Below are 27454 nucleotides of genomic sequence, written 5' to 3' on the forward strand. Positions count from 1 at the left end.
TACATTATTACATAACATTTTGTTATCAGTGTGCTTAAAATGAAAACTACGTCTGCAGCCACGATACAATTTTTATTAGAATTTTTTCGTTTCGTTCTATACAATAAAAAAATCGTAAATTATGCACACATAGTTTAAAAAAATAATAGAATTAATTAATTAATTTAATTAAAGAAAATATTTTCTTAACGCTATAAATATATAATCTAACCCATAACCATGGAGATAATAGAACAAATTTAAAAATGACATCAAATAAAAAAAAAAAAAACAAACGTCAATTCGTTAGTATCCCTACTACTAAAATAAAATAAAAAATAAAACTAGTCAAAATAAACTTATACAAAATATTTACTTACAGTTTAGAAAAACTGACTTCTAAGCACTGTACGGATAAGCCTTATTTCCTACATTTCATAAGAACCCTCATTTCATACGAGCAGGGCCGGATTAAGCCATGTAGAGACCGCTATATACTCTATTCCAACCATAAGAGGAGAAAAGTCAAATAAACAACATTTAACCGCAAATTGACGCGATATCATTGGTCGAGCTTGATTAATCTATTATATTTGCTAAAAAATGGCGTTTTGAACGTCGACAAAGCTGTTATCCGAATTTTCGAAGTAAAATTATAGTGGATATAAGTAGTTAAGTGTAATAGTGTTTTATTATAAAGAAGGATATATATTAATATCATAAACTCTTAGTAGTGCACAAAATAGCTGAGTTATTAGAAAATCGGATGAAATACGTAAATCTAAGGTTTGTTTGTCTTTATTCCTACTACGATTGGAATGGGCTATGCAATTGTCGGAGCCTTCTTTCTTAGGTTGGTAAGGTAGTATTTGAACTTTACCAACACTAAACTCCTATTGACTACATGGATATTCCGGGACTGCAAATAGGCACTATATTATTATGTAAACATGTTTTTAATATAAACGCTCTAATAGCGCGATAATCCGGAAGTAAACGCTACATGGAGCTGTGGACAACATTTATATGATTCTTAAGATCAATTTGACTAGGCAGAACGGTTCTGCAGAGACGACAGCAATATTTTCCACCGTGTAACACCTTCATGTGCCTCTTCATTTTACAGTCGGAGTAAAACGAATGTCTACAGACGGGACACTGGTGTGGTTTCGACCCGATATGCTTCCTAACATGCACGACTAATTCCTTCCTACATTTCAACGTTTTGTTGCAAAAAACGCACAATTCTTTGGAAAATAAACTATGCAGTTTTTTATGGCTACTCAAATTGTATTCGGTATAGAATTGCTTGTCGCACATGTCGCAGCTGTACGGTTTTATTTGAAGATGTATCTTGTTCACATGAAGCGAGAGTTCATTTTCGTTCGAACACGGCTTTTCGCAAAAGCTGCACGTTTGCACGTCTCTGTTTTCGCACATCGTGAATTTGACCGCGTGTCTCTGCATGTGAACGTCATAATGCTTCTGAGACTTGAAACTTTTATCGCACAATTGGCATTCCTTGATTTTATGACATTTTTGGTGCAACTTTATTTTATTTATGTTAAGGAACGACCTGCCACAGATTTTGCAGCTTATAAAATTCTCCTGTTTTAAAACGTGGACCATTTTTTTATGTTCGAAGAGATAGAACTTCGATTTGAACTGTTTTAAACATAAATTGCACTGTACTTTCCTGTTAACGTGTTTCAATATATGTTTCTTAAGGAAATAATCGGATATAAAATGTTTATTGCACAATGGGCAGGTGTACCTATGTTTCGCAGCGCGTTTCGGCGGTTTAATTTTCTTTTTAAACGTAAGGAATTCACTGCATATGTCGTCATACATATTATTATTATCGTATTTGGTTTGGTATCCGTTGACTAATTTTTTATTAACGTAAGTTTTAGTGACATTTTTAGCTGGATTGAATAAAATTTCACTGCTTTCTTCTTTGCTAAGATCATCGAAATCGCTGTCCGACTCCGAAGCTATTCTAAATTCGTCTTCAAGCACTTCAACGTTCAATCTAGAGTCATCGATTTCAGATAACTCGTCGAGTTTGAAAGAAGGAAGTATTGTGTGCTGCGAAATTTCTACCATAATATTATTATTTGGGTGACTTATATTGTTTAAACTCTCTAACATGAGACTAACACATGTATTTAATCTATTCCTAACGTACTGTATCCTAGCTATAAACACGTGCGACGTGATCGCGTGGTTAAGGCAAATATCGCAAATTTTTGTTCCAGTGTAGTTATCAAAGGTAATCTGCAACAAAAAAATAAAACGTTAAAAATAAAGGAGAAAAAAAGCGGAAGAAGCAACGTAAGAGTAAATTGGTAACTTAATTACATATACGTAAGTGTAAAGTAAGTGATAAAGGTCGTAAGTATCACTACTGTAAGTGCAAATGACACACTTAAATCCCATTTTAAAACTATGTTTAAAAAAACATCTATTAGAAATGATTCTTGAAAAAATTATAAATATATGTCTCTATAACCATTTATATGTTCATATGTTTGATATATATATAACTTTTGGCACTACCAGTAGTAATATTTAATTTATATTAAGTCTAAGATATGTTATTTAATAAATTTTAAGATATGTTAATTAATATGTTATTTAAACATTAATAAACAATATTTTCATCTCCATTATTTTGATACATCAAAATCTTTTTGTCATAGCAAGAGTATGGTGACATTAGATTCATTTATTTCAACTTTTATAATAATTTTAGTGACAGAAACTCCTTTAATTTGTACATGTACTAGCTGATAGACATTGTCGTGTCTTGACTATGAATATTCATTTCGAAATGGAATAAATAATTCGTTGTACAGTCCCTATTAGAAATCCCTCGTACATTACGTACATTGCTAATACGCCATAAATTCTTAAGATATCCAATTTCATGCATGATTTTCTTAATTTCTTTCCGTGAGTAGGTACTCAAGGAAGGTAGAAGGTTCTACAAAGTATTAGAAAAGATCCAAGAGAAATATCGCCAAGGTGTTCCAATTATATATTTGTTTCTGAAATTCGTCCAGATATGCTTTCTAGCATGAGTGCCAATTCTTTCCTACACTTCAACATTTTGTTAAAAATCATCTCTTTGTTAACATAATATATAATTTTTCCAGCACAAGCTATCACAAATCTTGAAATGCCAAATATCGCTGTACCCATGTTATATAATACATACATATGTGAAAAAGATTATAATTTTATGATTAGCACTAAAAATTAATTATATGGATGCATTATTTTCTGATTGCCGTTGATATTCTTCTTTTCTTCATCTTCATTTTCGATTCTACTTTTTTATTAGGAAATCCTCTTCCTATGTTAAAAGTAAATCCTGTACATTCAACCTGAATTTCATTCCAATTGAACTCACTCCTTTCTTGACTGGTTGGGTTAATTGTTTCAACCCATTGATTCTCATCTTCAAACGTGACATCCATGGCTTCAATATCAGCATTTGTTACAGTATTTTCTTTATGAATTTCATATACTGCCATTTCTATATCCATAATATTATTATTAGGAATATTTCTATCATCCATAACAGTTATATCAAGTTTCTGAGTTACATTTATTTCTTCGTCTTTATGTAATTTAATGACATTATTAGCTTCATTGACTTTATTGTGTACATCAGTTAAATTGTGTAAATTAAATATATTTTTTCCAAATAAGTATTTATTTCCCTTACTGGCAACATTAATTACATCACAACACATGCACGAGAGTCTATTTTTGTTGTTAGTCAAACAAATATCACATTGCCAGGCATTGGTGTGTTTATCTATATCTTCTGTATGTTTTCTATTTTTCACTGGAGCAGATAATTTTCTTATGGAAACATCTTTAATTGATTTATCTGTTGTCTGTATATTTTTTTTGCAAATATCACATTTGCCTGTTTTACAAAACAACCAGCATAGATTGCATTCATGACTTTCTTTAGTATCTTTTATTATACTGGTATCAGTTTTTCCTATTGCTTTGGAAGCTAAGCAAGTTTTGCATGTAGGTTTTTTGAATATCCAACAGATTTTACAAGACATTATTTTCACTTCATTTGGATTTATTATTTTGTCTGTATAATCAATGGTATTTATTGCATTTGTTTCAGAAGCTTCTTTATTGATTACAGAATTAATTATATTGCCATGAATATTATTATCTGTGACCGGATCAAGTATAATTGGTTTGGCAAATAAAAATGTGATTGAATTAAGTTCAAATGTTTCTTTAGTTATCAAAACTGGATATGAAAATTCGAAAGTTAATTTATCTTTGACGTCTGTTGTTATGAAACTTTTATGTGCATTTCTTTTGATAAGTCTTAGAATAGTTGCCTTTTGTGGGAGCATCAACTCCTTGTATTTATATGATGTGTTCTAGAAATAATGCACACATTCAGTCAAATATAACACGAAACCCAAATGGTTCCCAAAGTTGACTGGACTGCGACCCACATACAAAAAACATCTAAATTTAGAATTCAGTTCTTTATTTTGACAAAAGAAGCTATGAGAATCAAAATCATACATTTCTTTCTATTTAATTTTTTGATACCAAATTTAGCATCAACTTCAATTAGTTTTAATCATAATTAGTTTCACATGTCCAATTTATTTTTAATGTTTTCTTATCACATAGGTAAGTGGTACCGGAAGGGAGGCCTTTCATAACAGGTCGGATAGATACCCATTGGGTCGCGACCCATACTTTAGGAATGCTGCTATAGCCTATCCCAACCACAAGATATATGTTATACCATTAGTATTCAGAATCCATAATTAATAATGAAAAAAGTTGCATTTACAATGTTGGCAAAGTTGTTATTGAAACTTTGGAATATTTTTGTATTAGGTATACATAAAGATATATTAATGAATATCGACATGGAGTGCATAATTTAACAGTGTCAGGCAAAACACATAGGTATAGGTTTATGTTAATTACATGACCTGCCTGTGTGACTATTTCTGTATTACTAAATCAATATAACAATATCAGGAACTACCTTGATTACCTAATCCTATTTCAATTGGAATAGGCTATACAATATCTCATCCTATAAATGTTACTGTTCACTGGTTTAATAAGTTCAGTTACAGCTTTACTTTTAAAGAAAGGATGTATATAAATAATCACACAATATAAATATAATAATGGTAATTGTTGAAAGTTAAAAGATCATGTTTAATTGGTGTGCAAAAATAAAAAAATTGTCAAATATCACCTTAATTATTAAGCATTTCATAAAAATGTTCACTTGTACTGAAAAAAAAATGGGTCAATGTATTAAATTCATAAAATACTTACTTCTGGTATAGATGTGCGTAAAATACTTCTGATCGATCTATCCCCTGTTAACTCAGGATATCCTCCATGCAGATGTATCACATCACCCAAGTTGACCATACGTGAGCCCTTATCCAAACAAACAGAACACAAATCGTCAACTCTACGCTCAATCAAATGGCGAAATGTTTCTTTAAATTTATGTTTCTCTATATGCTGTAAATGTTCAACAAATGTCTTGTTAGAAGTACCGCATTCACTGCATTTGTAATGTTCTGTATTAACTTCTCTTTCAATTTCCTCGCCCAAAATATGATTTTCCTTTAAATGTCTCCTCAAGTGGTATTGCTTGACAAATGATTTGCCACATAACCGACAATTATACCACATTGATTTAGGGTGCGACTTCTCGTGGTTTAACAAAGATTCTGTATTTGGTAGAACTTGAGAACATTTATGACATTCCAGTTCACTAATAGTATTATTATTCGGAGACATTGTATCAACATTGATTAAGTTTATTATAGGTTCTGCGTAATTAATAACATCTTCATGTTCGGTATACAGTATGTTGTGGTTGAGATTCATTTTTCGTTTGCCTCTTCTTTTCACTGGTTCGAGTGGATCAAGCTTTTCAAATTTTTCATACATGTCATCAAAACAGTTGCGTAATGCTCTCTCAGCTCTTTCACACTGCTGCGAGAATAAATAACTACCAATGGCATGAGTGAGACATTCACTGCAAATTTTATTTGGAAAATTACGATCTTCAGTAACCTGTAATTGAAAATTTATATAAATTAATAGTGGAAATTTAATTAAGCCTCTATTTCCTTCAGAAAATGAATACTAAATTATATTAAGTGGAAGTAATTTTAGGTTTTTTTGTACTATACAGCTCTATAATGCAACACTGCAGAGCAAAAAGTCTTTCTTTCCAGTAAGAAGAGAGGTTAGAGCTTATTTTACCCACCTATTGTGATGCGGGTTTGAGGATACCTCATTAGCATAATATTGCTCGATTTATTTATCATTTGTAATTCATATAAGTTTGATTCCACTTCCTTAATGTACCTTCTTCCGAAATTATGCAATATCAAACGAATATTATAGTTACATTAAATTACGAATTAACTCTGCAAATACATGCTTAGAATGGAAACAATATTAAATTGTGGAAGTAGTTTACTTACCTTAAAAGGATGAATACTGGCGACCATGTCTCTCACAGTGACCTCATGGAGTGAACCATTTACCGCTATCACAAGCATTTCATCAAGTTCTGATAGTTTGCTAGTTACGTTCAAACAGTATCTACAAACTCGCAACCTTAACGTACCTTCTAGAAGATACTTTACAGCATTTTGGGTAGTCAAAGGAACTCTCGTATGAGCATTTTTTTTAATTTCATTATTGTTTAATATTGCTTTTCCCTTTTTATCGGTTTTTCTATAAGTTTTTAACTCTTTAATATTAACGTATTTCTGTTCCATTTTCTTTACAAATCACATCAATATGTGAGTGAAATTGATATTTCAAATGTAAATAATGTAAACTACAGTTCTTATTAAAATTAACTATAAAAGAACACAAAATAGCGCTATAAATTGATACTTAAATGACACAAATCACAATGTCAATCCACAAACACAAATGTCATGTCAAATCCGCCATGATGGCGTTGATGCATGCCATGGATGTTGGTGCGATCAAGGATTATAACCCTTAGTAATTGTTAGCTTATTATTTTTCAAAAATAATATTACAAGTACAATATCGCAAATTTTATTTCTATAAATAAACAAATATAATGATCAACTCAATTGAAAAAATGTCTAGAAATAAATAAAATTAAATGGTTTTGTCACAGACCTAATAAAATTATTAATTATCCATAAATTTGCCAACCTCTTACCACCGATACAGCTTATTATACAATATAATATATTGTATTTTTTTTTCCAAAAATAATTTGATAATTTCAATTTAAATAAAACCATTCTATATTTAGGGAATGTTTTATAATTGTCTATATGTGAGAGAACGGTCAGTCAAGCTTTTTATAAGGACTTGTTATTTGAGTCAATTACACAACCGTGTAAGACTGGAACTTGATTAAAAATATTATCTCCCTAATGTTTGCTAATGTTCTAAAAATTTGGCTTCAACTTGCCCATTTGCACAACTAACTCCACTAGCGATAAAATGTACTCCTATTGACCAGCGGTCGCAATGAAGCAGCCTGATAACATATTATTCTTTTAGGGGTTCCAAATGGATAAATTAATTCTTTAAGACAATTAACAGTAGCCAAAGCTGTAAGGTTATTGACCAGTTTCATGAAACAATATTTTGTAAATGCATCTCTGACTACAATGACGTACTGTTTTACAGGTATATTGCCACTTAATTTGCCAGTCGTATCCATGTGAACACATATGTGAAAAGGAACAGGAAAGTCTCCTGTTCATCAATATGGTGAAGAGAAATTTGACGTGAACCAGCTTGACTTTTATTACCTTAGCACGTAAGACAAATCCCAATAAACATTTAGACATATTTGGGAACAAACGCAAAAATGAAGTCTCGTATTTTATTTTACCCTTAATGGAATCGGCTACCCTATCACGCATGAGAGAACATTGCGCACCACTATATATTAAACATGAGTAATTACGATTTTCTAATTGTATGTTTTTTTGAACTTTTATTAGTAATTGTAAGCAGATTTATAAATTTTTGATTTTTTATTTAAAGCTATAAAGAACAGTTTAGACTTTTATAATTTTTACTGCAATGAGTATAAATAGGAACGGCTGGATTTACATTTTTTCAAAAAATAAAATGATTCGAGTCGCTAGATATTCCTGCAGTCTAAGCGTTTAAGAAACGCTATTACACAGTTCACGATATATGAGAAAACGAAAAATTGAAACGATGTCCGGTAGCTACCAAAACCATCTTAAGTTTACTCCTCAGCTTAGGTTAACAACTGTAATTTTAAATTTAATCGTCCTGGATGTTTGATCGAATAGCGCTAATAAGAAGTTATCTTGATTTGACTGGCCTTATGCCTTTGAATATTTATTCGTCTAGATAGACTGTTGAAGTTAAAAAAATTGTGACCAACGGTTGGCCATTAAATACAAGCACATTATTAAAGTAATAATAATAATAATAATAACTCTTTATTGTACACACACAAGAAAAAAAACTTACATTCAATAACACAATATTAAAAAAAGAGAAATGTACAACAGGCGGTCTTATCGCTTAACAGCGATTTCTTCCAGACAACCAGCATGGAGGAGTTAATGTGAAAAAGCGGAAAGCGGGTGTACAGCACAGAAGTTAAATACTATATGAAATTATATTTATACACAAATTATTACACTAAACAAGATAGATATATAGTGTGACTTAGTAGATTGTATTAGTTTAATTGAACAATGAATAACTGATCAGACAGTAGAAAACATTATTTAGAAAAAAATTGGTTGCTTGAGGATTAATTAAAAAAAAAAATTAAACCTAACAAAAAATATTTTATCGAACAATGAAGAACAATAAGCGAACAGTTGAAATAACAAAAAAGCGTTTCGGAACTCCCGACAGAAGTGATAACTTAAAAAACATCTGTCTGAAATAATCCTAGCGCTGCCGTATGTTTAAGAGAAAAGGGACGCCAGACACGGCAGCGGGCAGACAGATTGGCGCCGTGACGCGTTACGTAACGAAGCGGTTTACCTTAATACATATAACAAATGATCACTTCAAAAATTGAAATCCCACCGGGGCCTAATTTTTGTGTTAACGTTTGGTTTTTACAATAAAAATAATCTAAAATGTTTAGTAAAACATATTGAAGATTTTTATTATTTTAAGAATGTAAGAGGTAACAAATTCAACTTAAAATAAATATATGTATTTGATGGTGTAAAAACAAGTTTATTGAATGATATGACAATTTAATAAAATAAATAAAACATAATAAACGTCAAAGTAAGACTTGTTTTGCCAACTAGACAAAGTCCTGTCAATGGCAAAATAATGCAATTTATTTATTGTTTACATCGGTATTTCCATAATATTTTGATGCCAAACATTCGTCTGTGATATGTGACCTTTATTCTAATTATTAAAAATGTCGTGGCTTAATTTGAACCAAAGTTTAAACAGCTTGAAAGGACAGATTACAAACTTCGCTTCAGAAGTTTTATCTGAAAGTGTTGTTCAGGCAAATACCGAAGAAGCGACTGAAACTGAAACTTCAGCAAAGGATCTTGAAGATAAATGCCACTATCTAGAAGCCGAGGTTAGTTTCGTACTTAAAATTTATATATATTTATAAACTTTGACAGATGTCGTTAAGGTTATGTTGTCGTAATTCGTAATAACTTTATTAACACTGCAGTATGATGTCAACTGAATATTTCCTTCAACCCTCTACGATATATATATCTTAAAAAGTTAAAACACATTAGATACTTATGATTAATTTTATTTTAAGGTCTATTTGTTATATTTTAAATTATACTAGAATGAAATATGTTTCTGGTTTGATTCCTGCATTGTCAAGGAATAGTGTTAATGTTTAATATTGTTAGTGGTAATATGACAAATATAGATTTATAATTTATTTGTAATGTAGTAAGATAAAATCTTGTGTTAGAAATTAACAACACATGGATTGTCATACATACTGTGATTTGTCTCACTTATTCCTTGCCGTGCAGATCAACCAATGACATTTGAGTATTTAATACCCCAAGAGTTTGTTTCTTAGAATGGACTTCAGGTATCTATTCTAATTGAGTTTCAGTTGGAGAACAGAGAGTACACATGTGTTTGTTCTCAGACTTGTGTATTATTATATATCATCTGCTAATTATATCACATATCTTGTATAATTTGCCATATTTTTCTATGTAATTTTATGAATTTGTATGAATTAACATTCATACATATATACATAATTCATAATTTATGCCTTTTTTCTATTGTAAACTTATTATTATTCTTAATTTTAATGTGGTAACTGTATACACATAAATATCTGATTTATCATAAATAAATAAAAAACACAAATAGGAGGTATAAAAATATTGCCTTGTAATAATTAACCTATGTGGGAGTAAACAGATTAAAAAAAGGGTAGATAATCAAAAACACAAAGCAAATATGTGTACACATTATATTTAGGGGAAGGAAAGTATGTTTTGGAACATATATTTTTTATAATATATAAACTGCAAAATATATCAGTTTGATTATTTTTATTATTCGTTCAACGTTCGACATTCGAAACTTATTTTTTTCGCAAATCCATAGTGAATATCATAGATCAATCAAACTCTCGACCAATGTTATTACATCATATTATGTTTGGAATAGAGTATAATAAGTTTATAAAGCTTGAGAGTATTTAGTTTAAATCCCAGGTTACAATCAAAATAACTTATTATTAGAGATATGCTGCTAATATTCTCGTCACCATTCCTCCAGGTCATAATTTATATTATGACCTCGAGGAATGGTGTTTTTTTTTCTTGTGTATAGTTAAGGCCTTAATGTTGATAATCCTTATGTAAATAAAATTGTCATGTATATAAGCTGATGCATATTATATATAATGAACACAAGAGGCAAACTATATTATACATGGGTTCTAAACATAGAATATATGGTCTCTAATTTTTATAGGTATATAACCTATATATAACATAAATTATTTTTCGAAATTTTGTAGGGCAGTAGGTCACCCTTAATCTTCATCATCAAAGGTCTTGTAAAAAGTGTCGAATGTTTTAAGTTCACCAGGACAAATATTTTTATATGTTTTGGGATAGCAAAATAGACAGTACTAACAGAGGTGAGGTCGTACATAACATAAAACAATAACAGTTTGTTTTTCTATATATTGTATACTAATTTTCACCCGAGGCTAAACTTGCGTTTTAGGGGTTGGTCGTACTTAGAGTTCTAACTTGCCCATACTAAATTTCATGGAATTCAGTTCAGTGGCTTGGCCGTAAAAGATAGACAGACAGAATGACCGAGCTAATTTCGCATTTAGTATGTGAAGTCGTATCACGACCTTGTTTATAATAGACCAAGCTTGTAAATCCATAGTTCTATTAACGACTTTTTTATCACTCATGGTTTGAGCGGATTTCCCTGCATATAGAACTTTATCACAGCGTTTTGTTTAAATCTTTCAATACGGAACAAATCGTTTCTAGAAATTACTCGAAAAGAAATGACGTCCTAGGATTAAAGTCTGTTAGTGTTCCCAGCTTTTTTTTTCGATTATCTTTCGTGGACTTTTAGACCTCGGGTCGTAATTGTATTTATACATATATACATGTATGTTTATATATTTATTTTAATGATTTTAATCGTATCGTGTACGATCCTACACTATTCAGCCGATTGTGTATAGATCAAAACTCTGTTGAAACTTTCGAGAAGGTTTCTGGCGTAGTACCATTAACGTACACTAGGAGATGGACAGAAGCGGAGATTTCTTAGCAAGAAAAAATGGTATTGTAAGGCATTCGCATAGACTGAGCATATTAATTTTATAGGAGGCTGGCATGTTAGCCAGTATCCTATAAAAATGCCATTCATTTTAAATTTTCCAAATGGATATAAAAAAAACCGGCCGTGTGTGCGTGTTCGACTCGTGAATGAAGGGTTCCGTATCCATGCCTGTTCTACGGGAGCCCTCTTAAATATATATTTTATTCTGTCTTTTAGTATTTTTTAGTAGTTATAGCGGTAACAGAAATACATCATCTGTGAAAATTTTGAGTGTCTAATACAGCTTGGTGACAGGCGAATAGGCGGACAGACGGACGGACAGCGGAGTCTTAGTAATAGAATCCGTTTTATCCTTCCTGTTACGGAACCCTAAAAATCATATAACAAAATAATATATTCATCAATATAAACATATGGATGGACTTTAGTATTTGTTGATTTTACAGGGTATATACAAATATATTTATGTAGTTATAAATATAATTGGAATTAATAACTAAATAGGTACATACCTATATAATTTCAGTAGGAAACAGTGGGCAGAATGTTCTCAAAATTAATATTATAATCTTGCTAAATTATTATTTAAAATTAATCCTAAGAGCCTATTTGAATGAAGCAATTTTTTTTTGCCTCATATTTTTCTATTCGGACATAACCCCGTGTAAAGCGTTAGCAAATAATATTAGTTCCGTCCATGGTTGTATCAAAATGGTCGTTGGTAGGGTAGATAGTAGATAGGGTATCGTGTTTGTATAATGATAAATGATAAGGGAGTAAGCTTCGCCACTAAACCTGCGCTTTGATGTGTAGCTTCAATATCGAATAATTTAAAAATACATACGAAAACTAAAGCAGCTTTTATAACGTTATGGCCAGACAAAACTGTCGTTGTAACGAATACTTCATAGTTTTTAAGAACAAAGCCTATAGGTAAGAAATAGGTTCATTATCGGCTACCACTGAGTTTCAATAATACATCTCTTGCTTGCCGTTCTGCTATATGTCGAAATTAAAATATACATTATTCAAGTAGGCTTTTACTTCTAAATGGTAATTAAACAGAACTGTATTAAACGTCTATCACCGGTTCGGAATGTTGAATCTACCGAGAAGAACCAGTAAGAAACTTAGTAGTCTTCTCCAACATTTGTAATACAAAGTTAAATATAACTATATATAATATATCCTACCTGTAAATCAACACGTATTAGCTCTACGCTTTTTATTATATATATAATTTCGTATTGAATATAATGCCTGTAATATAACGAAAGAAGAGAGCCAAAAAATATTTTTCTACTTTTATATTTAATATTTTTCGAATGATATGAATCACTCACGATGTCAATGTTCATTACAATCGACTTATTGGTTTCGGATTACAGCGTGTACAGATAAACAATGTAACTAACTTCAATATTTGTGATATTTATTTTTTATATACACTATTTCACATTTATTTAATAGCTAGACGGTTAATTTGCTACCCGATGTTAACTGTCACTACGCCAACAATGGCGCTGTTAAAAATATTAACCATTCCTTACAACGCCAATGCGCCACCAACCCTGTGAGCTATGTAACGTCCCTTGTACCTGTAGTTATACTGGCTCACTCATCTTTTAATGCAAGTAAAAAAGCCCTACCACCAAGTAACATATATACTACATACGTAGGTACGTTAACACGTATTATGTGTTTCTTATTTACCTACAATCTACATGTGTTGACTACATAAATTGGTTATTAATAAAGATTTGATTTATTTTAAAATACATTTCTAAAAAATTATATCATCATCTTCATCATCCTCGTGCCCTTATCCTAACTTTACTTGCGGTTAGCGCACCAGGTCTTCTTCTTCCATACTTCATATCGTCTTTCACACAATCCATCCATAGTTTCTTTGGTCGTCTCCTACCTGTACATCCACATCCATCCATTCTCAAGACCTTCCTCACAACATGGTCCTTATTCCTCCGCATAACATGCCCATACCATTTTTTCTTTCATTCCATGACAGTCGGCTTCCACATAGCTTCTCGGTTACCGGTGCCATTTTCAAACTTCCTCTTATGTACTTATGTACTCTATCTTTTCTTAAAAGTTATATATTTGTATAAAAAAATCCGCTCGAAATTTTTTTTGGATTTTATTTAAAAATAAATCAATTTAAGTATCTCAAATCTAAAATGGCGACGATTATGCAACGTATCTTTTGCTCTTGTTGTTAATGTATGACATAAAGTCATTGTTTTCAATATAGGACAATGCCCTCATCCCTAGAAAATACAATTTGTCAATCGAAATAGATAAAAATCTGTGATTCTAATCCCACGGCCCACATTCAATGTAAATCGAATGTTTATGCTAAATAATTTTGGCGCCATTTTCTAGCTACCTGACGTCGCTAACGTCACTTTGACAAATGCAGATAATGGTTGCAATTAGTCAACGAAGGCAATTTTTTTTAAAGAAAGATGACAGTGATTTTACATAAGATGTTTACAAAATTGATTTTAATATGGCCGTTATTTTAAAATACGTCCAATTATATTTTATTATTATTGATATATATAATGTAATAACTATTTTCTTTTCTATTGCATAGAAATGGTCAAATACCCTCAGGTATTGGCGCCATATGAAATTTTAACCGTTTCTTACATTACCAATGCGCCACCAACCTTGGGAACTATAATGTTATGCCCCTTGTACACTGGTTCACTCACCCTTCAAACATACCAATGGTATGTAATACTGTTTGACGTTAGAATATATACCACCAAGTAATAATAATTATAAAGTATTGTATAGTTTTAAAAATACGATGTCATTGATATATACCGAAAAAAAGGACAAAGCACAGACGTGAGGGCCGTTTTAAATTTTAAATTTGGAAACGATTTAAATGCGAACTGCCAATAGGTCAGAGTGGAATTTATTCGCATGGTAAGTGGTTGTGCGTTTGTTTTTTTGTTCGCTAGTTTGTATGATAGGGTTGCCACAAATGTCTTTGTTAAATGAGAAATATTATTAAATATTACGTGTTATTATTATTAATTAATTTTATAGATGTTTCCTAGTTCATCGTGTAGATTTAGAAAGAGATTTTTTTTCTACTCATACATTTTTGTAATAATTTTATTATGTACTACATTTTGAGTTATTAGTTACATGAGTTTAATATACTTACCAGCGTACTTTGTATTTTCCATTGAGTTATTTTTTTAAGTCTATCTAACATCTATATAAGATACAGTTATGGAATGGTACAATTAGTATAGGTATTTAAAAGTAACGTCATCAAATATATAAGGTTTCCGAAGCATATTCGGGAAATTTTAAATGAAAACATGTGTCATATTAATAAGGCAGTAAGTCTTACACCTTTGCAAATAATTAAATGATGATAAAAAAAAGAACAATCACTTTGACAGCCCTAATTATATGTACATAAATGTTCGATGACGCTTTTCCTGTGCTCTCAATACCTATTATTATCGACACTATATCGATTTCCTCAACGTGAAAGGGACATGTCATTGTAACCATAGATTAAATATATATTTTTAAAACTATACTAGTATTTGTTTTATCTGTGTAATTTATTATGTATAATTATTTGATATTGTCTATTGCCAAACCAACTCCGGGAACGTAACGTCCCTTGTGCCCGTAGTTACAATGGCTCATTATTCAAACCAATAAGTATCAATATTTGGCGGAAGAATTATGTGAGAAGCTGGTACCTACATAGACCGGCTTGCACAAAGCCCTACCACCAAGAACAAGTGTGTAATTGTACATAATATACAATTAAACATAATTATATATCTCCCTACGTATAAACATGTGATTATATGAATAATGTAGACATTTAATTTATAAGTCGATCATAGAAACGGCGGTGAAGGAAAACAATGCGAGGAAACCTGCTTGTATCTAATTTAAAAACCTTCAAACCTTCTCAAAGGGAGAGGAGGCCTTAGCCCAGCAGTGGGAAATTTACAGGCTGTTAATGTGTATAGAAACGGTCATTTTCGTTTAAACAGTAGAAAAAGTTGTTTCGAAACAATTTATTCAAAATATAGTGTGAAGTTTATTTTGTTCCGACACATACGTGTAAAATATGGATTCTATTTTTTTCCCGACCGCTGCACCACTTAACAGTTCCAATCTAGACCCTCCAGGACTCACTAACACACCATTCATCTAAATCAATCCAAACTCTTAGCTGCACTTCACTTACATACAAACGTACAAAAGATTTATAAATATAAAACCATTGATGTATTATAATGATTAATCTATACTAATATTGGAAACGCGAAAGTAACTCTGTCTGTTAACTCTTCACCCTTAAACCGATCGTTATATGAGGGGTGATGGTTTGTGTGTGTAGGTAAGGCTTTATCAATTTCGCGCGGGCTACGAAATATGCAATCTTTAAAGAGCAGTACAAATATGCGGTTTTATTGCTGAAATGCAATATCGATCAGGAGCGGTATTCTATAAGGTGAAACTCGTAAGTCACCTCAGAACACGAACGTGTGAGAGTTTGATATGCACATAGATTTTTATGATAATAAAATTTATACATATTTATATATGGATACAAGTATTAAGATGGCTTATCGCCCTTAGTCAATTGTCGATATTTTACGATTGAAATATAATACTAATAATCTCACTGCAGGCAACCTAAGCGTAGATTAGAGAAATTGTTACATAAAGAACTACTGAGACAGGTGTCTTAACGACACATCTGTAACATATATTCGAATTAAAATATATACATAAAAGGTTTTTTTATCGAATTTCTTATTTTTGGACCAAAAATGTGTCATTGTCTAACTTCGACTATTTTTAGTGTCAAATAATTTTATGATCGTATAAATAATGTATCAATTATCATATAGACAGTCTCAGCTGATATACAAATGATACTGTATTCATCTGGTAAGTTTCTTGCCGGTTCTTCTCAGTATAAGTTACAATTCAAAACAATGGTAGTTTTACGTTTAATACGCTTAAGTGAAATGACGATTCAAATGTGGTTGTTAAAGTCTACTCGAGTCTTAACTCAGTTTTGTACTCTTTAGAGAAATACATTCATTCATTCGTTCATTATGTTGTACATATTATACAGATAAGCGATAAATTATTTGAATAATCTATGTACTTGGTTATTAATTAATATATATTTTTTTTATTTCGTTAAGAATTATTTATATTTCTGATTTAAAACCTTATCACTCTAAAGGCAATAAGATAACGTTAAGATGCTTTGAACTATATCTAAAGGACCATTTTTCAACTAAGCTTTATGCTTCATTTTATTTTGATTATTGTTTCGTGGTAAGTGGTCACCACCGCCCATAGACAAAAGCGCTGTAAGAAATATTAATCATTCCTTACATCGTACCTTACCAATGTGCCACCAACCTTGGGAACTGAGATTTTATGTCCCTTGTGCCTGTAGTTACAAATCGGAACACAACGATACTACTGCTGTTTGGCGGTAGAATACCTACCCAAACGGGCTTGCACAAAGCCCTACCACCAAGTAAAGATTATAACTATAATATAAATTAGAATTAATAAAGTTTATTTTTTTCAGAATGCAACACTGAAGAAATTAACAGAGGAGTTACAGGCAACACTGCAACATGAGGTAAGAAAGATTAAAAAGTATATATTTTTTTGTATTATTATAAGTATGATTTTTTTGATATCTCTACATAGTATAAAACGAAATCGCTTTTAGTGGCTGTTAAGTTTTAAACTACGCAACGGATTTTAATGCGGTCTTCATCAATAGGTGGAGAAATGGCGAGAATTTCAACTCTCCTGGCCGAAAAACCAAGATTTTTCTTTTTATGTTCGTTTTTCAATATAAAAGTTATATACCATTATTTTACTTGAGTGAATCCAGGCCGAGTAGCTAGTGTTAAATATACTTTAAAAATATTAGTAAAATATTGTAGATATACCTTTCGTTTTAAGGGCGGCTTAAAATAATTACCTGAATACACTTAAACAAAATATATATATTTACGATATTTTAATCCGTTACTTTGGGAGTCGAGAGGAGTTTTTTTTTTATTTTAAATAAGTAGGCAGATTGTCAAAAGATTGCGAACTAAGATGTTATAACCCTTGTGCCTGTAGTTACACTGGCACACATCCTTCAAACAGGAACACAATTCTAAGCATTACTATTTGGCGATAGAATATATGCTGATATCGGCTTGGACAAAAGTCCTGTCACCGGTAACAGAATTATTATAGAAGTTTTAGGATGGGACGAAATTATAAAAAACAGTAGTTATTACAAGTTAACAACAGTCTCGGGTGGTCCCTGTAATTAAATACTCCGATGAGTAGGAAACCATTAATATTAATGGTCTTAAACACCAAAAAATAGCTTGTTAAGGAAACGTTACGTATGTATAATAACATTTCCATAATACTTAGGAAATGGACTAAAGGGACCGAGTTTAGCATAATTTAAAAGGTTTTCGGTAAGATTTTAGATCTAAGGTCAAATGTCATGGGAAAGTTTCGTTGTCGCTTTTTGATTTTAAATGTTTATGGAGCTTGAGTTCTAATTGAGATCAGCATGTACAGATAAAACTTACACATTTATACACAGTAGAAAGTCAATGTATATAAATCAAAGAAAAAAATTCAGTCAGATGAGCCACGTCTTTCAAGAAGGACGATGAGCTCCAACTCCAGCGAAGATCTGCTGATGTTTAGTAAATAAGAAAAATTGTAAACAGCCACACCTAACTAAAACTAAAAATTGAAAAAACGCACGGTCAACTGTGAGTACTTGGATGTTGCGTAATTTAAAAAAATGTATACTGCCTGGATGTATGTATTAGATATTTTTCGTTACAACTGTCTCGTTGCTCTAGGGGCTAGATATACGGCCGCAGATCCCGAAGTCCTTGGTTCGAACCTCAGGTCGGGCAAAAAATTATTGAATTATTCTATAGAAAACTTCTCAGCAATTTTCCGATCGTGTCGGATTTGCCGTCCCATCGGATTATGACAGTGCCTGAACCACGCGGTTCTTAAATAAATGTCGAATGACAGAATTTATAATTAACGAAAATCAATTAGTAAATATGAAGTAAAATCAATACTAATATTTATAAATGCGAAAGTAACTCTGACTGTAACCGCTGATCCGATTTAGATTAAATTTGGTACTTTTTTTAATTCCCTCTTCGAGGGACTACAATGGGGTGTCACAATTTGCTTGCTGTAGGTAAAGTTTTATGAATATCGCACGGGTAAAGCCGCAGGTTCAGTTAGTATTAGTTATAAAGTATATAGCGATAAATGTATTCCACTTTCGGTCGGTTGAACAAAAGGAGATAAAGTTATTGATCGATCTCCAGCAGGGTGCCCGATAACAGGGTATAAATGCGATTGATAACGCCGTTTGAGCTTTGTTCGGTGATCCCGACTAGCGGCGGAGGTATGTCATTTTGTATTATTTAATACATAAATATTATGAATTGTATTTTCGATAGAACCACTATTGAAAGTACCATACGTACAGCTATGTGTGATTTTTGATATTCAAATATAGTCATTGTACACATCGTTATAAGGTAGTTTTTAATTTGCAACGTTTGAAGATTATTAATTTTCTCCGACCGCATCGAAAAACTAGTTTCAAATAAGATATGTAGGTAATCTAAATAACTTCGTATAAGTATCTCTATATTTTTTTCGAATATTTTTTTATGATATAGTTAAACGGAAGGGCAAAAGGACCAGGGTTGTAAGTAGTCACAAATAGCCATAGATTGGCGCTGGAAGAAATATTAACAATTCCTTGCATCGCCAATGCGCCACCAACGTTGGGAACTAAGATGTTATGTCCCTTATGCCTGTAGTTACGCTGGCTTACTCACTCTTCAAATCGGAACACAAAATTACTAAGAATTACAGTTTAGCGGTAGAATCTATGAAGACTGGGTGGTACCTGCCCAGACGGGCTTACACACAGCTCTAAGTAAACGCAAAGTATGTTTCAGTATAAACGATGACATGAATTAGTACAACTTACAAATATGTGTGTGTATAGATAATATAATTTAGTCATTATTCTTCTAAACTGTTACGTTTATATTCTTAAAATATTTTCACTTTGTGAACGTGTTATATTTTTAATGAAATTTGGACTTGAATGAATCAGTATATTAAACAAGCGAGTCCAGGTAGACGTTGTCCGGCTTTTGTATAAGCAAATAGTCAAGACGATCCGTTGAAAGATATTATATAAATTTATGTGTTGCTAGCCTTTAAATGTACTGTACTATAATGTGCTGTATAATAATCTAATACATGTAAAAATACATATATGAACCAAGGCGAAATGATTAACCGGTCGCCTGTGAAACAATGTGAAAATTCGCAGGGTTGTACTGACTCCTTAATTTACGGTCGTCCCCACATCTAGCTCCAGCTTTAATTGGAGGGATAAATAATATTAGTAATTGCTTACAATGTCTTATAAGATCATTGCAAGTATTCTTTTTATAAAATAAATTCCTATGATTATCAGTAAAAACAGTGTAAATCCGAAACATATGTACTGTTTCTGATGTATTTTTTCAACTAATATCATTGTACTTTTCATTCATTCTCATTAGCAGCCTGTAAATTTCCCACTGCTGGGCTAAGGCCTCCTCTCCCTTTGAGGAGAAGGTGTGGAGCATATTCCACCACGCTGCTCCAATGCGGGTTGGTGGAATACACATGTGGCAGAATTCCATTGAAATTAGACACATGCAGGTTTCCTCACGATGTTTTCCTTCACCGCCGAGCGCGATATGAATTATAAACACAAATTAAGCACATGAAAATTCAGTGGTTTGCCTGGGTCTGAACCTGAAATCATCGGTTAAGATGCACGCGTTCTAACCACTTGCCATCTCGGCTCATAGGCGGCATAGTACTTTTAAAATGAAGTAAATTAACTTGGTAGTAGGGCTCGTGTAAGCTCGTATAGCTATGAACTTCTCTCTCATCAAATAACGATATTTTTATTGCTGTGTTCTCTTACGAAGGGTGTATAGAGTTAATGTAATTTCAAGCACAAAATACATAACATTTTAGGTCCAATTTTTGGTGCATTGATGGTACCTCATACACGGCTTCATGTAAATGCGACCATATATGGTTCGATGACCCTTAGTCACCTTCCTATAATCAAAAGTCTTAGTCCTAATTTTCTATTATACTATATTATATTATTTGATGTATGTTTTTCTCTCTTCATTGTTAAATATCGTAACTTACTAATCTTTACTCTATTACGTATTTGTATCGAGGGTTATGAGCTTGACCCTAGTCATGTGCCTTAGTTGAAACATTTCTGTATATATTATAGCGTTTCTATAATCACAATTATATAAATTCAGTTAGTGCAAAGGTTAAGCGAAGGGTCGAATATTTTTTGTATGGAAATCGGCTGCATTGTGTGCAAGCCGTGTTTATTTGAATGAACTAGTAAGCCTTATGTGGTTATACTTGTTGATTTTTTAAATACGAAAATGAGGATTATTTCGTCGGAAATAAATAAAGGCTTAAGCGCCAAAATTGTATGTTTGCGAAATTAATCTTAAAGATTTTACTTTAAATCTCATTTTCCAATAGTACTTTGGAATTGAAATGATTTAGATTTTTAAAGAGTGGGTACTCTTTAATTGAGTCTTCATCAAACAATAAATGGTTTAAGTGTAACCAGTATATATATTTACTTCATGTATGTGTCTAATGTTTAAAAACATTTGACGAAGTAACTGTTCTGTTCAAGTAAAAACGTAAACATTTTTGGTGCTGACTGTACGCGATTAAAATAACAATAAATGATGTTGTAGATTATTTTAAAGCTTTGACATTCGATTGTCACGTATGTTTTCATATTTTACGTCAAATAATATCATTTGTAATGTAGATGTATAATATATATAGCCGGCAATTACTCCACTTCCCTTGGGAATGAAGTTGTGTTATGATTTTTTAGAGTCAAGACGATCAAAGGTCGGTTAAGGTACCGACGTTTGCGGGTTCACGACCAGGGAAGCAACTCTTAATTTTCATGTGCCTAATTTGTGTTTATAATTCATCCTGAGCTCGGAAAACATCGCGAGGATAACTCCATGTGTCTAATTACAATCAAATTCTGTAACACGTGAATAAGCTCCAAATTTTCTCCTTAAAGGGAGACGAGGCCTTAACCCAGCAGTGGGACTGTTACTGACATTACAAGTACTCTATGTCTTTTACGATATATTATCCACAGATCATAAAAAATCTATATATTTTTTCTGATATTGTATTGTTAAGTTAGCCGAATACAAGGCATATTTATAAAAAAATATAACTTTACTTAAATAGTTTATCGCGACTCGTCTGGATAGGTACCACCCGCCAAGTATTCTTGTGTTTTTTACAATAAATGAGCCAATATCTATGTGTGGTGGTGACCAGGTATTTTTGCCTGTCTATTAAATTTAAATTAAAACATAAAATACAATGCGATGAAAAACTGGTGTGTCGAGTAAATCCAAATAATAGAACGCTATATGTAATGTATACAAAATGGCGAATTGTATATTATATCGTAACATATAATATGCTTTTGATTCGTTGCAGTCTGTTTTATATCTGTGAAATCTGTACACTAAAAACTTGTGCAAAATTAAAATAACGCAGAAGTAACGGGTACTGTGCACCAATTGTGTAAACAAAACAAACTATTCTTGACTCTACATTTCATAAACTTCGCGAATAAATATAAAAATATAAACTTAACCCGATAACTACTTAAGATTTTTTCATTACATCTAAAATATTTGTATAAAAATGTTCTTAGGAAGTACAAAAGAAAATATAATTTCTAAAGTAAAACGTTTAAGACTAATTTGTATAATTTATTCAACGACGTCGATTTTTTAATACCAAATACCCGATTAATTTAAATTCATTTATCGATTTGTCGGGAATTCAGGATGCGATTTTGAACTTTGACAGGTGATAATATCGCAGCTTTGTTAGTCGTATATATTGCATTTTCATGAAGGTTTTGTCACACGCGCACACGTATATTAGTCGTTGTGTGGGTGGAGGCGTGTAGCTCGCGGTGCGCAGGCGCCGCCTCAACACTCAGTTACGTTGTAAACGTCATCGTGCACGGACGTCTACAGTTTCGGCCGTCGTAGAGTCTTCGTATTATTTCCAGTTTCAGTAACCGTGTCGGCTAGTTCAAATAAGGTTATCGATTTATGTTTGCGGGTAGGATATCCGTACCCAAACTTTGGTGAGTTGTATTATTTGTTTGCCTTTTATGTTCATTTTTTAGCGTGTGTTTGTCTTTGATTAGCGATGGTGCGCGGTTGCACAGGTTATGACTGTTTCGAGTTATTTATTTTTCACTTATTTTCTTAACTTGAGTCACGTTGTTTGAACGTTCATGACATCACTTTTGGCACTTCCTCTGCAACGGGCTGGCTTGTTAACCAACGTGAACTGTCTGTTATAAAAATGAGACATTCTCCGATAATTGTTTTACAGTTCGATAGAAAGAGGCGTTTCTGTTGCGATAACACAATAATGATTCATTTCAAATTGTAAATCACGTAATTATATATTATATATGTTAAAAAAAAACTCTTGAAGAATCTATTTTTTTTGTAATAGCAAGGTTATACCTTAGTGCTGCTAAATAATTCCTTCCTCGAGATAATTTTATGCGAAGTAATATTAACTTACAGATCTCAGGGTCATAAATCATTACCGCGGTGGAATCAGGAAGTATTATTTAAAAGACAAAAAAAATATATCTTAAAAAAATCATCTGACAAAAATTTAAAATAAAAGAAACGTCGGTTCTAACTATTTAGATAAAGTAAAATTAATCTTATATACATGGATATGAGGATTGAATTCATTTGAAATATTTTTAGACTTCAATTGCAAGAGAATACTATGTACAATAAAAGTAAAGAATATAAAAAGGGTAGAATTTTAAAAGGTGTTCAGACGTAGTGATTAGTTATAACTTTTAGTCTTGTGAGGTTGACTGTACAATCAGGTCAAGGAGCGATAGCTGTAAGTAAATATTGCATTGTTGTATTAACTTACCCGTTTATTTACAATACATATTATGTACCCATTATTTTCTTTGAGGAGTTCTACAGGGGCTTCATTTGGATGTCAATTTATACGTATAACATTAAAATAGGATAAAGAAAATCTTTATTCAGGACAAAATAGGTATTGCAGTAATAACTAAATAATAAGTCTACTTATGTGTACAAATAAAAAGAAGTAGGCTCAAATCTTAAGAGCGATGTCAGATTCTTAGTAACTATGGGATGATTCATGTTGAAAAAATTATCATAAAATACTCATACTCAAAATACATATGATACGATACGGTTTTTTTACGTTAACTAATTTAATCGGGCAATTTATTAAGATATTAACTTCCTCTGTTTTCCTTCAGAAAGCGTGGAGCTTGTTACACCTAAATTTTACAATGTGTCTTGGTGCGTGCGGGAAATTTTCATCCATAAATGCAGGTTTCGTCGCGATATTTTCACGAGATTTTATTGTAAAGCTCATGAAAAAACAAGGTAGCTAGACTTGAACTCACAATCTTCGGTTATAAATCACGTGTTGCAAGTACCGAGCAATTTCGGCTCTGGATATTATTTTTGATAAATTTTAAAACATTATTAACATAGTAATAATATCTTGCATCAGCGTTTGACGTAAATAACGTCTGTAAATTTATTTGCAACAAAAAGAACAAAATGTAATACAGTCATACAAGCTTAGATCGTTCCAGGTAACATTGACAAGTACTCAGCGTGATGTCAGTTACGTTTTATGTAACGAGTTTGATCTTTGAAGTGTTCGAATTAGTTTTTAGAATTCGAATGAAATTCTTTGAAGTATAAATAAAAATATAGCCGGAGACAAAGGTCTCTACTAGACCTATTTGGGTGCAACAGAAAGTTTTAATTGATTGATTAAAGATTGTCACCAACAAGGTCACCCTTACATTGCCAATACGCCATTGACCTTGGGAACTAAGATATTATGTGTCTCTAGTTACACTGGCTCACTCACCCGTCAAATGCTCGGCGAAAGAATAGATGGTAAATGGGTGGTACCTATCCAGAGGGGCTTGCAGAAAGCTCTATCACCAAGTGTATGTAATTGTATCAATAAAGTAATATGAAATACTTCAAGATAAAATTGTTATCGAGAGAAAACAAAGTATTTGGGTCTACTGTGCGTTGTGTGTGGTAATCATTTTTAGGCTTAAATAATTTTCTCTGATTTATGATAAACGAACTCAGATTTCTTTCCTATAGATGAGCTTAGAAATTACTCGACCTGTCTTATCCAATACGGATTGGAAATAATTAGAGAAAAATTTAAGGGATATATATTACTTCCGCCAACGTCTGTCTAGGAGCGTCGAGATTATTACCTTCGCGTGTCAAATTAAAAAAAAAAGAACAATATATTTCAAACAATCTTCCCTTCGTTGACGTATCTTAGAGATCTCATCTTCCACATAAGAACACATCCGTTAGTCGATGGCAAAGAGTGGTCAGATATGCTCATGGTCCAATTATAATTCCTACTTACTACGCAAATCACGCTAAAACTATAAAACATCCAATAAAATTAATGGTGATTTCGAGGTCCGCACGAAGTAGTTTTTATTGTTTTACAAGCTATACTTAAAATTATCTGTAAAGAAAGACACGTGAAAGATATACGTATTATCGATGTAATTGTTGATTTTTATACAGGGTATATACAATCCGTAGGTGGTTTTACCCCTGTAGGTCGTACAATGATTTTATTTAATCTAGCACCTGCTCGTTCCAACTTGTACGAGTAAAATTCATAAAAAGTTACAACTCCTATTCATCTCTTAAAGTTCTTAATGGATGGTAATTTTTATAAAATAATACAATATTCCAAATGAATTAGCTTTCTAGGCTTAGTAGTCTTGGGTGTGCGTTTTTAGTTATTTAGGACTAACGATCAATTAGTAGATTATCTATCTATAAAGTCAGTTATTACTTTAAGCATTCAAAAAACTCTAGCTTTGTAATATTGTAGAGAAACTACATTCCGAATTTGTGATGTTTATATATTTTATTTAATATAAATGTAAAAATAATGTAAAAATAGTAACCCTAACTGTAATAATATCCCACTTATGAGCTAAAGTTTCCTCTCCCTTTTAGGTTTGGAGCTTATCGCACCACTTTACTACGATGGCAAAATTCTAATTGAAATTAGACATTGCAGATTCCTCCCGATGTTTTCCTTCAACGCCTTAACACAAATTAATCACATAAAAATTCGGTTGTGTTTGCCTGGGTTTGAATCTGCACTAATCAGTTGATGTGTTCTAACCATTCAGCGATCTTGGCTCGATTTAATCTGTAAATGAGGATTTCGAATTGCTCGTAAGAGCTTGAATAAAATAATAACAATAACTTATATCAAATAACTCTATTAATGACGAAAGTAAAATATTGATAGCGGAGGCATATTGATGTACGGTTACGGTTTTCGTGTTTGAGAGGAGTCCCTATTGTGTATTTTGGATGTAAGTTTTGAGAGATTAGATATTTTTATTTTGAACTATCTCTATGAGACATCTCTCCGTACGTACTCACGAATGATACGCACGAATCGTACGTACGAATGATTCTTCAAAAGATATACAGCATATTAGTGTGTATTTTATATAATTTTTAATTTGTATTATATCCCTGATATAATAGACAAATAAATCATAATTAGTTTATCGATAATCACTCAATTAGTAAAAATAAATAAATAAATGTTTATGTCAAAAAATTTAAATTAAATTACAGGTCAAAAATTCTAACTAATATTTTAAAGCGAAAAACAAGAAAGAGATGGCAATATCTTTAATCCTGTACAGTGTACACAATAGAACTGGCATCATAATATATTATAATCAAATAGACAGCAAATCATACTTGGCATTGAATGAGGTAAAACTCGTAATTTCAATTATAATCGCGATCGGCAGGTACTTATAAAATTATACTCCTAAACAACCTCACAGCACGCAAGTCCATTGTCTAGATACGATTGAAAAAAAGAGGACATGTTTTAATTGTCTATGCACGGAAAGATGGCGGATTTTTTCGCGCCAATTTAAACGTCATTTGAGGTCAAACATTATTTATTATAATAAACCTTTCAGACATTGTTTAATTGTCTGTATGAAAATCGTGATTAAAATAATGTTATTAACAATTTATTGAATACATATATCATTTTTTAACCATAAATAATAATAAAAATATTTATTATGAGTCGTAAAATAAAACTAAGATACGCGAAGAATGTGATGTTTGTATTATACATATAATAATATGTTTAAAACATATTTTATTTAAGTTATAAATGTGCAATACGTATAATAATTATTAAACTAATTATAACTATAAAATATTTTGAAATACGGGCACATTTGGTATAGTTGGAAAGTACT

The 27454-nt window shown here is 31.7% G+C and overlaps 2 protein-coding genes across 3 annotated transcripts in view; one reads left to right on the forward strand and one right to left on the reverse strand.

Annotated features, from left to right (window-relative positions):
- On the reverse strand, positions 1-6926 carry LOC125074049 (zinc finger protein 62-like). Its single transcript, XM_047685270.1, has 3 exons — positions 6507-6926; positions 5335-6090; positions 1-2256 (listed from the first exon to the last, which is right to left on the reverse strand). Exons 1-3 carry the CDS (start codon positions 6804-6806, stop codon positions 979-981), a joined length of 2334 nt encoding a protein of 777 aa, XP_047541226.1. The 5' UTR covers positions 6807-6926; the 3' UTR covers positions 1-978.
- A 2399-nt stretch (positions 6927-9325) lies between these two features.
- The window catches only part of LOC125073929 (thyroid receptor-interacting protein 11-like), a 53057-nt gene continuing 34928 nt past the window's right edge, over positions 9326-27454 (forward strand). The window contains exons 1-2 of one of the 2 annotated variants that reach the window (XM_047685037.1): positions 9326-9628; positions 17483-17536. In XM_047685037.1, coding sequence (XP_047540993.1) covers positions 9458-9628; positions 17483-17536 — 225 coding nt within the window. In that variant the 5' untranslated portion in view covers positions 9326-9457. Of the gene's footprint in view, positions 9629-17482; positions 17537-23077; positions 23210-27454 lie in introns of those variants that run through there. The other variant, XM_047685038.1, reaches the window with a different exon arrangement.

Source organism: Vanessa atalanta, chromosome 26 (genome assembly GCF_905147765.1).
Source record: "Vanessa atalanta chromosome 26, ilVanAtal1.2, whole genome shotgun sequence".
Classification (NCBI taxonomy): Eukaryota; Metazoa; Arthropoda; class Insecta; order Lepidoptera; family Nymphalidae; genus Vanessa; species Vanessa atalanta.

Coding starts and splice junctions, on each gene's coding strand:
- LOC125074049 (XM_047685270.1), bottom strand. CDS start 6,806: ATGGAACAGAAATACGTTAATATTAAAGAGTTAAAAACTTATAGAAAA. Junction 6,091..6,506: donor CCAGTATTCATCCTTTTAAG/GTAAGTAAACTA, acceptor TTTCAATTACAG/GTTACTGAAGATCGTAATTT. Junction 2,257..5,334: donor TACGCACATCTATACCAGAA/GTAAGTATTTTA, acceptor TTTTTGTTGCAG/ATTACCTTTGATAACTACAC.